Here is a 14,546-nt window from a genome sequence, read left to right as displayed (position 1 = left end):
TCCCCCAAAAAAGTTTCATCATTTACTAACAAGGACCTGTGGCTCGGCGGTATTACCAAATTTAATTTCACAGTATGAGAAAGTTTACTTCACTGTAATAATATCCTTCACAATATGGTTTTTATATAAAGGTAGTTACTCCAGAAAAAAGTACAAAGGAGCTTTATATAATAAATAAGCTTGAATATTTAAGAAAATAAAATGACTTGATCTTATTAGATTATTCTGTATTTTATTTTTAATCTTATATAATATTTTATAAACAAAATATGACTGACTTTAGATGAACAACAAATTCCACTGTATGTCTCATTTCACAGTTTCACCATCTTCTCACAGATATAAAATATATCCTAAGAATGTCATATTAAAATAGAACAAACATGAAAACACACATTTTAAAACCCTTAACAAGTAGTAATATAGTATATGGTGACGCTGTGGCGCAGTAGGTAGTGCTGCTGCCTCACAGCAAGAAGGTTGCTGGTTCGAGCCCCGGCTGGGTCAGTTGGCATTTCTGTGTGGAGTTTGCATGTTCGCCCCGCATTCATGCAAGTTTCCTCCGGGTGCACCGGTTTCCCCCACAGACCAAAAACATGCAGTACAGGTGAATTGGGCTAAGCTAAAATTGTCCATAGTGTATATGTGTGAATGAGAGTGTATGAGTTTCCTAGTGATGGGTTGCAGCTGGAAGGGTATGTGCTGGATAAGTTGGCAGTTTATTCCGCTCTGGCGACCACAGATCAATAAAGGGACTAAGCCGAAAAGAAAATGAATGAATATAATATATAGTAATATAAAGAATTACAATTCTTGTTTAAATATTCAACTATGTGATCACTTATTTTTGAAAATATAAAACAATTGGCAGCGCCTTTCTCTCAGTGCTCTGTGAGCTCAGCATAAATGACAGGTTGGAAACGTTTATTTTCAACAGGTGAGAAAATTTGTATTTTTTAACAAATAACTAAAATATTGTCCATGCTACTTTTATTTGTAATTTAAAAAGAAACATGACTAGCATGATTTGTTTTTCAGACAAGTATTTTACACCAGGCAGGGATGGCCAGTATTTATGATACAAGTATTTCAAATAAGTATTTCAAATATTGTATAATATCAAATTTGTACTTGATTACCAATGAAAATGGGTTTATATTTTGTATCAAAATACTTTAGTGTCTTGTATTTTTAAAATACTGTAAAATACTTTGTAAGAAGTCTGCATGATGACTGGCCTCTGATTAGTGCTTTTTCAGTTATTTGCCTAGACTTGAAATCAGAATAAGAAAATTATGAAATTATGCAACACACACAAAGAAAATAAGACAAATGGCAACAAAAGTCAACAATCATTAAAAATAAAATATTGCACAATGCTTAGACCAATAATATATAATGCCAGTAGTGTACAATATGTCATCAGCATCAGCAGGGCTGGGATGGGGAGAGGCATCACAGTTTTGGTCCAAAGCTACAAGGGAGCAGAGGAAAGTTATGGTGGTGGAAGAGGTCTCCCGAGTGAAGCAGGACTGCTACTTTATAAGGGCTGTTGCACAGGGCAAGCAAGGAGCATGGACCAGCTGGAAGGATGTCATTAACAGGGCCATATCCTGGGCAGATATTTGGCGAACTCCACCACCACGGCTGAGTTTCCTCGTAAGAGCAGCATATGATACCCTCCCCTGCCCCTGTAACCTTTCCCAATGGTTCTGAGGACAAATGCCCCCTGTGCGATAAAGCCAATGCAGACCTGCAACATATCCTGTCGGGGTGCAATGTTGGACTGGCGCAGGGCCGTTTTAAATGGCGGCACAATCAGGTGCTAAGAAAGCTGGCAGAGCATTTTGAATAATGCAGAGTACAAGCAAACTCAACATCAGCATGTCCTCTGCCAAAGATTAGGTTCCTCAGACCAGGAGAAGGGGGGCAGATCACAGGTACAAAGAGAACAAGGTGCCTGCTCATGCCTGGAAAGAGGTGGGAGATGCGCGTTGAAGGGGATGGCGGGGAGACATGCCCCCCCACCGGTGGTGTACTGGGTAGGGGGCGAAACATCATTGAACGGTGGTACCAACTGACGACCCTGCAGCCGATCCAAAAGTACACTGGAGGTTGTGCGGCAAGCAGTAATGTCAAGCAGGTAGTTAATACTTGTATTGGGGAAAAATTTAGTGTTTTAAAGAGTACAACTGCAAAACACATGATTTTTGGAAATTACTAAAACTGGAGATTTGAGCAGTTTTCAGAAATCATGTTTTTAAAGTAAGTTCAATTGCAAAAAAATCTATATTTATTGAACAAAAAAAAACTCTATATATCACCCTTTAAAATATACGACTGTTAAGAGATTATTGCAGGTTTTTACAGTGATTATTGAGACAGGGCCTTCTGTATGAAATTTGTACAAAATCTTAGCTAAAATGAAAGAGAAAGTCAGTTGAGAAATGAGAAGAAATGTCATGCTCCCTTGTAAAAGCATTTAGTAGTATTTTCAAAACACAGAGTAAAGTATTTTATTTTGATACATGTAAGACTGAGGTATTTGGTATTTTATTTTAAAATACATTTCAATGTATTTTGCCCATTCCCAAGTATACATATGTTTGTATGTTTGTATCTCCATCATGTTTTCAGCACTCTGATATGAGATCAGTGACGTGTTCTTTGATTGACTATTAATAAACTGTTCAGTAATTGGTCTAAGCCAACACGTCTGCTACTACTTTTATCTTTGGTTGCTGCCTGCTACTTTTATCTTGGGTGGCACCTACTAAGAAGTGCTAGGTGGACGAGTCCTGCTCGAGCCCCCACCACTAGTGAAACCAGCAGCATTTACTGTTTTCTGTGCTTCTGAACAAGGGCAGTTCTGACTGCTGCATCTTATCTGAAATGGTCTTTGAGAACATGTTTTTTTACACACATGAACCGCATCTGTGAGAAAAACACATCTTACAATATTAAAGTTGTGCATCCAAATGCCCTCCGCAGCCAATATGCTAACCCATGCACCAAAAGTTGAGAAACACTAATATTTCGGGGACAAAATATAGTTAAAGTCACAAGATAACACTTTACAATAACTACACTCTATGAATATTTTATTTATAACTGCAGATACAAATGCTCTACAGTATATATAAGCACCTATATAATGTGCATAATGATTATATTAATGATGAATACTATACAGTGTTTATTTTCTACAGTGTTTATTTACAGTATTTTCTACAGTGTAATTTAGTGTGAATAAATTTGTCAACTCTGAGCGGCTTTTGACAGTCACAGTGTAAAGATTCATTAATGGGATATCTAAGAAGCGCTGTTCGTAATTTGCAGTGGCGAAAGAACACTAAAGAATATGTTTTGAAAAATGCCTCAAAATATATACAGTTGATGTCAGAATTATTAGCCCTCTTGTATTATTAGCCCCTTTCTATATTTTTCCATTTAACAAAGATTTCATATTTCTAAACATAATAGTTTTAATAACTAATTTTAAATAACTATTCTTTAACTTTAATTTTCTAATATCTTTGCCATGATGGCAGTAAATAATATTTTACTAGATTTTTAAAAAAGGTACTATTCAGTTTAAAGTGAAGTTTAAAGGCTTAACTAGGTTAATTAGGTAAGTTAGGGTAATTAGGCAAATCATTGTATAATGAGGCGATGCAGTGGCGCAGTATAGTGCTGTCGCCTCACAGCAAAAAGGTCGCTGGGTCGAGCCTTGGCGCAGTTACCGTTTTGTGTGGAGTTTGCATGTCATCCCTGCATTCTCGTGGGTTTCCTCCGGGTGCTCCGGTTTCCCCCACAGTCCAAAAACATGCAGTACAGGTGAATTGGGTAGGCTAAATTGTCCAAAGTGTATGATTGTGTGTGTGAATATGTGTGTTTTATGTTTCCCAGAGCTGGGTTGCGGCTAAAAGGGCATCCCATATGTAAAAACTTGCTGGATAAGTTGGCGGTTAATTCCGCTGTGGCGACCCCAGATTAATAAAGGGACTAAGCCGACAAGAAAATGAATGAATGAATGAATTGTATAATGATGGTTTGTTAGACAAATCAATAAAAAAACTTGCTTAAGGAAAGTAATAATATTGCCAATAAAATGGTTTAAGAAATGCAAAACTGCTTTTATTTTAGCCCCCCAAAAATAAGACTGTTTCCCAGAAGAAAACAATATTATAGGAAATACTGTGAAAAATTCTGTGCTGTCACACATCACTTCAAACTACTTATTTTAGGAGTTTACACTTATATTGGTTGATGCTATTAGCAGGTTTAGCATGCTGAGAGAGCTCAGAGATTATCAATAAGCATAGAAAGCAGTCCGAGATCATGGTAGGTTTCGAGAGCTCCCCCTGGTATAGGGAGGAAAATGAGGAGATGGGTTGGAAGGGGGGATTCTTTCAAAATTAAGGTAGTAGGGCAAAATCTGTCTATTTATTGTAAACTTGAATCAATGTGATTAGACTATTACTGATTACGGATGAAAAATACAGATCAATCATATCCTGAGCTCCTCTTGAAATTTGTAAAATTTCGCTTAAAAATAAACTCAAATAACACAATTATTAAGATTTGTTCAAAACAGCAAAATTAGTATGTGCTCAATCCACTTAAATTTGTTAAGTTAACTTAATTGATTAATAATCAAGATTAATAAGCAAGAAAAAAACTTTGAGTGCACAATTGTGTTCTGCGGTCCAAACGAAGGCAGCATCTATACATTTTCTGTTTTGCTTTGTGATATTCTGCTAGTTCATTTTTTGTCCCTTTTCAGAGAAACGAAACCTCTAAACTACCCACAAAAATGTTTTGACTGGCTGGTGCAAAAAACTTGGCTTAAGTGGGTCAGAGCAGGCATCATTGCATAGTGTCTTTAAACTGAATTTTAAAATTCACAAAGCAGCCTTTACTTGCTGTGTAAATATGTCTTTGGAAAAAGGAAAGTAATGCAGGTATGGATGGATACACATGAATGTGAGCAAATGAAGAGATGATTTATTTCAGGAGCAACTATGCAGTAAATGGCAGCCATAATAATATTATTTTTTCTCGCATGCAATATCAAAACAGCTTTATCATAATTACGTCTGAACAAATGTGGCAAAGGCAACAATCATACTGAATACTTTCAGATAGCCGGTTGACCTCGGCCATAGTAATTGAATCAGAAAAGATAAATTGTTTTGCCTGGTCAGGTCTACACCATTCTCTTGCTCATCTTGTGATCGTAAGATGAGCTGCCGTCTCAAACCAACATTACAAAGATCTCATTTCCTGTTTATACACCAACAACCTCAGCATCCTGTGTTTAATTAAAACTCTTCAACACCAGATGCCTTCTGTTGCCACCTGCTGTGTGCTGCTCCCAAGAGAGCTAATGCTGTGTGACAAACCCTATTTTCCCAATCAATAACCAGCACCCAAACCTGTCACATCTATACTTCTCCAGCGCTCTCAAACTGCATATGACATACCGTTTGCATCGGAGATATTTTCTCCACCAGTACACGCATTACAGGAAGTAAAGGGGCTTCACAGAAACCAAAAGAAAAATTCTAATCTAAATAAAGACATTGGCTTCATAACTTCCTCTTTGTTAGATCGAAGCTCGGCAGCAATGGCACATAGTCGTCACTCATACAGCCCTCAGAACAGTTACGATGCCAACACGATGGATCTTTGAGGTTCGTATATTTGACTGTTGTGCTTTGTAGAACTAAATTTGATAACTGTAAAACAGCAGGTGTCAAAACCGGCTGTCATTTCAGAAGTTTGCACTGTATTATATTGTTGGTCAAATGTGGTTTCTATATAAAGTTAACTGAACTGTTAGTAGACCGATTTAGATTTGTTGAAGTAAAATGATTTTGCACTGAGTTTTGTGAGACTTAGAAATGTTAAAGTTTTGGTATAATTGACTAATATTAATATTTCACATTTTGTTGCCTTTTTTACTGACTATACTCACACTTGTGTTTTTGTATTCTTATTCTTATTCAGTTCTCTTCTTTTTATTTCTTGCCAATTTCACTAACCCTAAAAAGTCAAATGAAGTAAAAGCGACAATTCTGTATTTATCTTGTCCAGAGGCGAGTAGTAACAAATTACATTTACTTTGTTACATTTACTGGAGTTAAAATTTTCACTCCAAGATGTCAACAAGAATAGTTTGATAATGCGATATATGTTGTACATCGAACAGACATTCCAACATATACATGAATTACAGCTCCAACCTGAAAAACACGTAGTGGTGTCAATATTTTCCCACCTTGAACCTTATTAATAGTAACTAAAGAAACTGCTGTTTAATGAAACAACTGATTAGCCCTGCAAATAATTCATTCCAACTCTTAATCATTACAAATGTAACATTTAAACATTATAATATATAAACATAACATATTAGCCTTCTTTATATTTTACCTCAATTTCTGTTTAACAGAAAGAAAATTATCAACACAACACATCTTTGCTATAATGACAGTAAATAACATTTTACTAGATATTTTTCAAGATATAGTATTCAGCTTAAAGTAACATTTAAAGGCTTAACTAGGTTAATTTGACAAGTTAGCGTAATTAGGCAAATCATTAATGATGGTTTGTTCTGTAGACAATACAAAAATTGCTTAAGCAGGTTAAAAATATTGACCTTAAAATGGCTTTAAAAACATTAAAAACTGCTTTTATTTTAGCCACATAAATATACATTATATATATATATATATATATATATATATATATATATATATATATATATATATATATATATATATATAAACTAGTAACTATTTACTATTTACTTGAGTAATTTTGTCATCAGATACTTTTTTACTCTTATTGAGTAACTTTTAAGATTGTTACTTTAAGTACTTGTACTTTTACTTGAGCATAGATTTTGGATACCCAACCTATCTCAGATCTATTTATCCTCATGCTGTTTCAATGTATTTTTTATTTTTTACATAGGAAAGAAATATATATTTATTTAGAAGGTTTGTTTCTATTTAAGTGAAATTTAAAATAGTTTCTATGTTACTATTCTAGTTATTCTGAAAAAAAAAGAAAACTACTGTTAAAGTCGGTTATAAATATACACTGAGATAATTGGCACACTGCTGACACACAAATACATTTCAAACCAAGGACCCTTCATTGTCAGTGCAGATAATTCAGGTATCCTTGTGCTCTAAGGCAAGCTTCCAAACTGGCAGATTCCAAAATTTGGCTGAAAAAAAAAAAACAATTTGAAAATCAAATTGAAAAAATAATTTGAATTTTTTTTTTTTTTTTGAAATATTGAGAAATCACCCACAAATGTGTCCAAATTAAGTTTTTAATCATATTACTAATCATAAATTTTGTTTTGATATATTTACTGTATTAAATTTACAAGACATCTTCATGGAACAAAATCTTTATTTAGTATTCTATTGATTTTTGGCATTTAAAAAATCTATTATCTTGACCCATACAGAGCTTTTTTATATATTGCCCAAAATATACCCATGCAACATAAGACTGGGATTGTGGTCCAGGGTTCAGGTTAGAGTTTAGATCACAAGTAAATTTTAAAACTTTCAAAAAAAATGTTTGTTTATTAAGAGTCTTTTGGATAGATGCCTCAAATGAAAAATCTATATTTGGAAGTACAATCACTAAAATCACTGTAGCCCTTACACCCTTTTTTTCATCCCTACAAAAAAAATGTTCTTTGGTAAATCCAGTTATTTCAGAAAGAAAAATGTATGTTTTGATTTTAGATTTGTTATTATTTTTGAATAGTCTGAAGTTTGGCCACTTACAGTATTTTGCCACACATAAGTAAATAAAAACACAGAAATTGGACATGATACAAAAAGGTTTAATGGATGTGGTCAAAAAAAATGGCTGGACTAGAAACAGATGAGATGATGAGTCCAACAAAAATGCTTGTTTTGTGCACCAAATGAAATCATATACAAGGTGCATGTTTGTTTTGTTTTTGTATTTATTAAGATATCAAACCTCAAATTGGTAACATGACTTCTTTTTCTCATTTTTTTAAATATAATTTGTATTTTTTTATACGACTTATTATTATAGATTTAGAGTAAAAGCATGTTTTGACTTTGACATGTTTTATGATTTTCCCCAAGAGTGGGTGTTAAATTTACTTTTCTTTTTTTTTTTTACTATGAATCAGGCATTTACGGTCATATTGTTTTTACATTATTGTCCATTTTATGATCAAATCAGGAATACCTTCATGGACCATAGCACAACTTTGCCTGTCAACATGGAGACTGAAGTTCCTCAAGTGTATCGGATTGCCAGCCTAGTGTTTTACGGCATTATCTTCATCATAGGCACAGTGGTCAACCTGACAGCCCTCTGGGTCTTTGCCTTGACCACTAAAAGACGAAACTCCATCACTGTTTACATGATCAATGTCGCTTTGGTGGACCTGTTATTTATCTTACAGCTGCCCTTTCGAATGGTCTACTACAGTCAAAACTATTGGCCCTTCGGGGACATCTTCTGCAGGATTAACGCAGCACTGACTGTACTCTATCCCTGCCTGGCTTTGTGGCTCTTTGCCCTCATTAGCACAGATCGCTACGTGGCCATAGTGCAGCCGCGGCACACACGAGAACTAAAAAGCATCCGTAAAGCCTTGCTGTCCTGTGCAGGAGTCTGGATCATGACCCTGGGCAGCACGGCTCCACTCGTCTTTCTCGAAGAAGATCCAGATCGTGGATCAAACTTCACAACTTGCATCAAGATGCACGACATCATCTACCTGCGCCGTGACAACCCTGTCCACTTTGCACGAATCGTCTTCTTCTTTCTAGTGCCGGTGTGCATAATGGTGGGCTGTTACATTACCATCGTGGATAACCTCATTCATGGCCGCACATCCAAACTGAAGCCCAAAGTAAAGCAGAAGTCCATCAGGATCATCATCACACTGATCATTCAGGTGCTTGTGTGTTTTGTGCCTTTCCACATCTGTTTTGTTTCCATGCTGCTGGACACCAATGGGAAAGGTTACAACACCTGGGGTGCCTTCACCACCTTCCTGATGAACTCCAGCACTGTGCTGGACATCATACTCTTCTACATCGTGTCAAAGCAGTTTCAGGATCGTGTGATCAGTGTGATCCTGTACAGGAACTATTTAAGGAGCGTTCGCAGGAAGAGCCGTCACACCAACAGCGTTCGCTCGCTCAGTAATCTGACCAGTGCCATGATCTGAGGAAAAATGCAGCTGGCAATGACAATGTAAACAAGCTGGTGTTTGGAAATAAATAGCAGACCAAGATTTAAATAGCAAAACGAGATGAATGTTGGTCAATCCATGAATTGAACTCTTTCTTTTCAAATATCATGTGAGCAAGGAGACAAATCACATGGTATAGATTCATTGCAAGTTGCTGGACTGAATCGCTGATCATTCGCATAAAATCAGTTTTGCTGCCGGATATACAACACCAACCAAGTAAACTGTGCTGGAAGTCACAAAATGTGGACACACCCTTTCAAACTGTTTGTTTTGATTTGTTGTTTTGAGCTTTTAAAAGTGAGTAAAAGTTTTTAAAAGGTTTAAATTTGGATGATACAATCAGGGCCATATCGTGTCAAACTTTCCATTACATTATAATTCAATCAAAAATATGTACAGTATATGAAATTAGGGAATGTGCTTGCACATTACAGCAGGAAGTTTGAAATGATTTCCTTTGCAAAATCTTTGCAGTTCTTGCACAATCTGTGCAAAACCAGTTATTCTTTTTCTGAGCATGCTTTTTATCACAGCAAGTATGATCTTCAGAAAGAGTCAATGTCTTTGATGGGGTTAGTTCAAAAGACGTGTACCATACTGTATGTTGTCTTTCTAGAAGTGTAAAACATTGCCATTCAATCTGGATTGCAATACACATTACATTTCCCAAAAAAGGGAAAAATAAGTATTTAAATTACATAGCCTATTGTAAGAGCACTTTATTTTTATATTTTATATTATATTATGTTTAAATGCCCCTATTATCAAAGTAAATAAAATATATTAATAAAAAAATATGTTTAAAAAATTATCTTAAAAATGCACCAAATTTCTTTAATAAAATCTGATCAGTGAAATTAACCTGGAGTAGGCAGTTTCTATACTTCACATGACAGCAAACCTAAACTGTAGTATACAGGACACCAGTGGGTGGCGCTACTTACCAGGGCACAATTACAGCTATTTGTCCCAAGATCACCATAAGGTGGTGTCATATCATGTAAACAAATTACTTGATAGTGGCATTATAGGTGCTCAAAATTTTGGATTCTACTATTTTGTCCTTTTTTTTTGTTTTTTTTAATATAAAATATGACTACTAATAGTCAAATTTCTTCTTTGTGTAACTGACATTGTGGTGACATGCTTTTTTTATCTTTCTCATTCTGTTATAATTATTATGCAGATTTTTTTTTTACTTCATGTTAATTGAGAGATTTTATGGAGTATTTTGGGTTTTAAATGTTGCACTGCAAAACCATTTTTAATGAATTGTTTTTTTAAGACTTGAGGTAACTATAAAATCTTAGCATTCATATTAATTTTAAACTAAACTCTGTGTTGTACATTAAAAACCAATATACTTAACAATACTATGCACTTTACTTGATTAAACAATTCTTAACATGGATGTACTTTGTATTTTTTAAATACTATCTTCAATAGGACCATCTTGTCTGGTCAAATTTTTTTTTTAACACTTTTAAAGCAGATTCATTTATTTAATCACTTTCCTTTGACTCAGTTCCTTATTTATCAGAGGTTGCCACAATAAACCGCCCTTTGATACAGATTTCCTATGAAATTTGAAACTCCAAATGACAGCAAATAAGTGATAAAAACCAAAAATTCTCGAGTTAAATAATAACCATCAGCTGTCAGTCTTCGAAAATGTGAGTTTCACTGCTTTACTGAAAACTTGGAGCCCTGGTATAGTTTGTGTATGTGATAAACTATCAGGTATGGGAGTAGTTTAACTGGACACAATTATATATAATTTATGGATTTTAAGGCAATTTTTAAATGAGAGACTGTTTTATTTTATTCCAGTTGTAAAATGTAAAACTACTGTAACAAATTATTTTTGGTTGATGTTATTCTTAAGTTCTTTTTCAGTTTAGAAAAATAAATATCAGTTAAATGTCTGATAATACATTTTTGGTTCACTGAATAAAATTGTTTACGTTTCAGTCATGAATAAGTCTGAAGCACATCATAAAATAATGTAACAAATTAATAAATTGCTAGTAGCTGTATATATAAGGAATTGGATAAGTACTCAGTATACCCAGGTATCAAAATTGTTATTGGAAAAATAAAAAAAAAGTGACTTATAACATCTCAAAATCCAAACACTTCTTGCCAATTGTTGTTCATAAAAACTAAGAATTCAGAAAAGATATACACTTTAAACATTTATTGACAAAGACAACAAATATTTTGATGTTCTAAGTTAAGTCAGTTTTCAACTAAATTACTAAAGATCCAGCTTTACAAAGATTGATATGTTTTGTCAGTTTGATTGAAGCAAGATCACTAGATCACTAGACACTAGTGCTGTGCGATTTGGGGAAAATATCTAATTGCAATTTTTTTGTGACAGATATTGCAATTTTAATTTGATTTGCGATTTAATTTTGTAGTCAAGCTTCAGCTCAATAATCTGTATCGTAGCTTCTTACTGCAAAAATGCAGTGTGTTAGTTAAAAAAGGGGCTAAAAATATTAAGCTACTTATTTTAAATATTCATGAATGAAATACCCACAGTAGATACAAATAAAATGATCTTACCTTTCTTTAAACAAGTTGAACTCAAATTAGGGAGATAGTGTAGCTTATTATGAGAGCAAAAAAAAAGATAATTATAAAAATACAGAACACTCAGCAAACTAACTTGGCTGAAACAAGCCTGAAATTGTAATTTGCTGTTGCTTGCTACTAGACTGAGTGTCACTTGCAATACTTTCAGCTGACTTTTTAGCAAGACACTCATCACTACATTGTGTTCATTCAAAGGCAATCACACACAGACGGCAGTCATGCATTTGCTGTGGGCAGGGGAAATTAAATAATACAAATATATTTCATATCGCATACCCTTAGCTAATTGCAATGTTTCAAATCGTGACTGGTATTTGATTTCGATTAATTGCACAGCCGTATTAGACAACTTAATCTGATTCAACTTTAGGTCATCAAGATTTTTTTTTTTTTTTTTACAGTAGTCTTGTCTTGCATACCGTTTTTCAACTACTATGTAGGTAATGGGTATGTTTGGACAAAAAAGTCACTTAATTTATTTCTAAATGAATGATCCATTTGAAACAAACCATTTGAATTAACGATTCAACAAATCAGGGACTTGCCGCCACCTACATGTGGTTTTAGTGTCATATGTTACCATATTTATCCATCCATGGTAGGCCTAACCAGTTAAGGTACCAGCAAAAAACAAGCAACATGACTGTATGTTAGACTCCTCAGATCTACAGTATTAATACTACTGCAAGTTGTGCATGGCAAAAACGCAACACACACACTTCAGCAACCCCACCTGATACACATCACAGCAAGTTAATGGAGACAGACACTCTCTGAGCAACTGCAGTCTTCTGACCGGCCCATATGATGAATTATCTGGAAGCTTTCTCAGTAATTTCAAATCTTCATAACAAGTGCTTTTGCCTTAGGAAAAATTAATGGAAACAAGATTGTCTTTCATTTGAGTTGATTTAGCCGCCTCGGCAGCCAGATGTCTCTCTCTGGGAATAAAACAGTCGGTGCTTAAACAAAGCCCAGCAAAAAAATACCTTTTTTTTGCTGCTCGTGTTACAAACAAATCAGCCGGCGCACAATGGCCATCTGTTTGTTATTTGATATGTGTGAATACATGTTGTAATGACTTTGTTTGTGAATCAGTCAGTGCACTGGAACACACGAGAGCTCTCCAAGTGGCGGAGTGTTTGGAGCTAATCATATAATTGGACACAATAGTCAATGACAAATGGAGTTGCACGGAGCCAGCCAGCTGGGAAGTGAATATGTAATCATTGTAAAATCATATCATTTTGCATATTTGAAGACAGCTTAATAGAGTTTGCTTGTCAGCACACTATCAAGTGATGATCAGAGTGGGCCCGCGGTGTGTGTTTGGTGGGATATTGCTCCACCGCGTCTCTAGTGACTTCAATGAAGTTCGTACGGTGTTGTTTTTATGCCTCAGCTGTTGCAGTTTTATATTGTGATATGGGAATTATAATGGGATTCTACTGTTCGTGAGCACTTATACTAGAGCCAAATTCACAAATCATATAAAAAACATGACTGGAACTGGTAGTGTCTGACTAGCTTCCTCTGACTACTCAAGAGGAATGTGATTCATGTTAATGGCTTAACAGTGAACATGTTTGAACTCCAGACTTGTGTGATTATGACTCAGCATCCTTATCGAAAATATTGGCATAACCAATAAAAAATAGGCAGTTTCATCAGACATGATTCACAATTGTTCATAATGACAAGTACTATTGTGTTGTTCTAAAGACTGAAGTACAATTAATGTGAAAAAACGGTTGTAATAAGTAATATGATGAAGGTTGCAACAGATCTTTTCTACCTATTTGGGGTGTATATTCAAATAACAGATTTATATTTAATCACTCAATCACTCACTACACAGCCTAATGGTTTTTAAAAAGATTGCTCAGTCATTCATTCATTTTCTTTTCAGCTTAGCCCCTTTATTAATCAGGGGCCGCCACAGCGGAATGAACCGCCAACTTATCCAGCATATGCTTTCCGCAGTGGTGCCCATCCATACACATCCATACACACTCATTCACAAACATACACTATGGACAATTTAGCTTACCCGATTCACCTATAGCGCATGTCTTTGGACTGTGGGAGAAACCGAAGCACCCGGGGGAAATCCACGCGAACACGGGGAGAACATGCAAACTCCACACAGAAACAGTTAAGTGACCCAACCAAAGCTCGAACCAGCAACCTTCTTCAACCTTATGTTTTAATTTAAAAAATAAAGTTTAGTAATTTTATTATTTATAGTAATTTAAAGCTAAAGTAAGTAGCTAAGAAATGTCCTGAAATATTATTAGGTATTTTTACAAAATATCCCTACAGAGGTCTTTCATCATATTACCTCAAATTTGTATTACAACTACCAAATTAATTCATTTTTCTTCGACTTAGTTCCTTTATTCATCAGGGATCACCACAGCTGAATGAACCGCCAACTTATCCAACATATGTTTTACACAGCGGATGCTTTTTAAGTTGCAACCCAGCACTGGGATACACCCACACACTCTCACATTCACACACATACACTAAGAACAATTTGGCTTAGCCAATTCACCTTTAGCGCATCTTTAGACTCTGGGGCAAACCGGAGCACCTGGGAGAACATGCAAACTCCACACAGAAACACCAACTGGCCCAGCTGGGGCTCGAATCAGTGATTTTT

At 35.1% G+C, this 14,546-nt stretch overlaps 1 protein-coding gene and 1 long non-coding RNA gene across 3 annotated transcripts in view; one reads left to right on the top strand and one right to left on the bottom strand.

Moving 5' to 3' along the window:
- The window catches only part of LOC137496481 (uncharacterized), a 69,600-nt gene that overhangs the window by 46,743 nt on the left and 8,311 nt on the right, over window positions 1-14,546 (bottom strand). The gene's annotated exons all lie outside the window — the stretch shown is intronic.
- Window positions 5,570-10,689, top strand: gpr18 (G protein-coupled receptor 18). Its single transcript, XM_005167779.5, has 2 exons — window positions 5,570-5,696; window positions 8,254-10,689. Exon 2 carries the CDS (start codon window positions 8,264-8,266, stop codon window positions 9,251-9,253), a length of 990 nt encoding a protein of 329 aa, XP_005167836.1. The 5' UTR covers window positions 5,570-5,696; window positions 8,254-8,263; the 3' UTR covers window positions 9,254-10,689.

Source organism: Danio rerio, chromosome 9 (genome assembly GCF_049306965.1).
Source record: "Danio rerio strain Tuebingen ecotype United States chromosome 9, GRCz12tu, whole genome shotgun sequence".
Lineage (NCBI taxonomy): Eukaryota > Metazoa > Chordata > Actinopteri > Cypriniformes > Danionidae > Danio > Danio rerio.
Note: the sequence above shows the minus strand (reverse complement) of the source record. Positions and strands in the feature narration are given on the sequence as shown.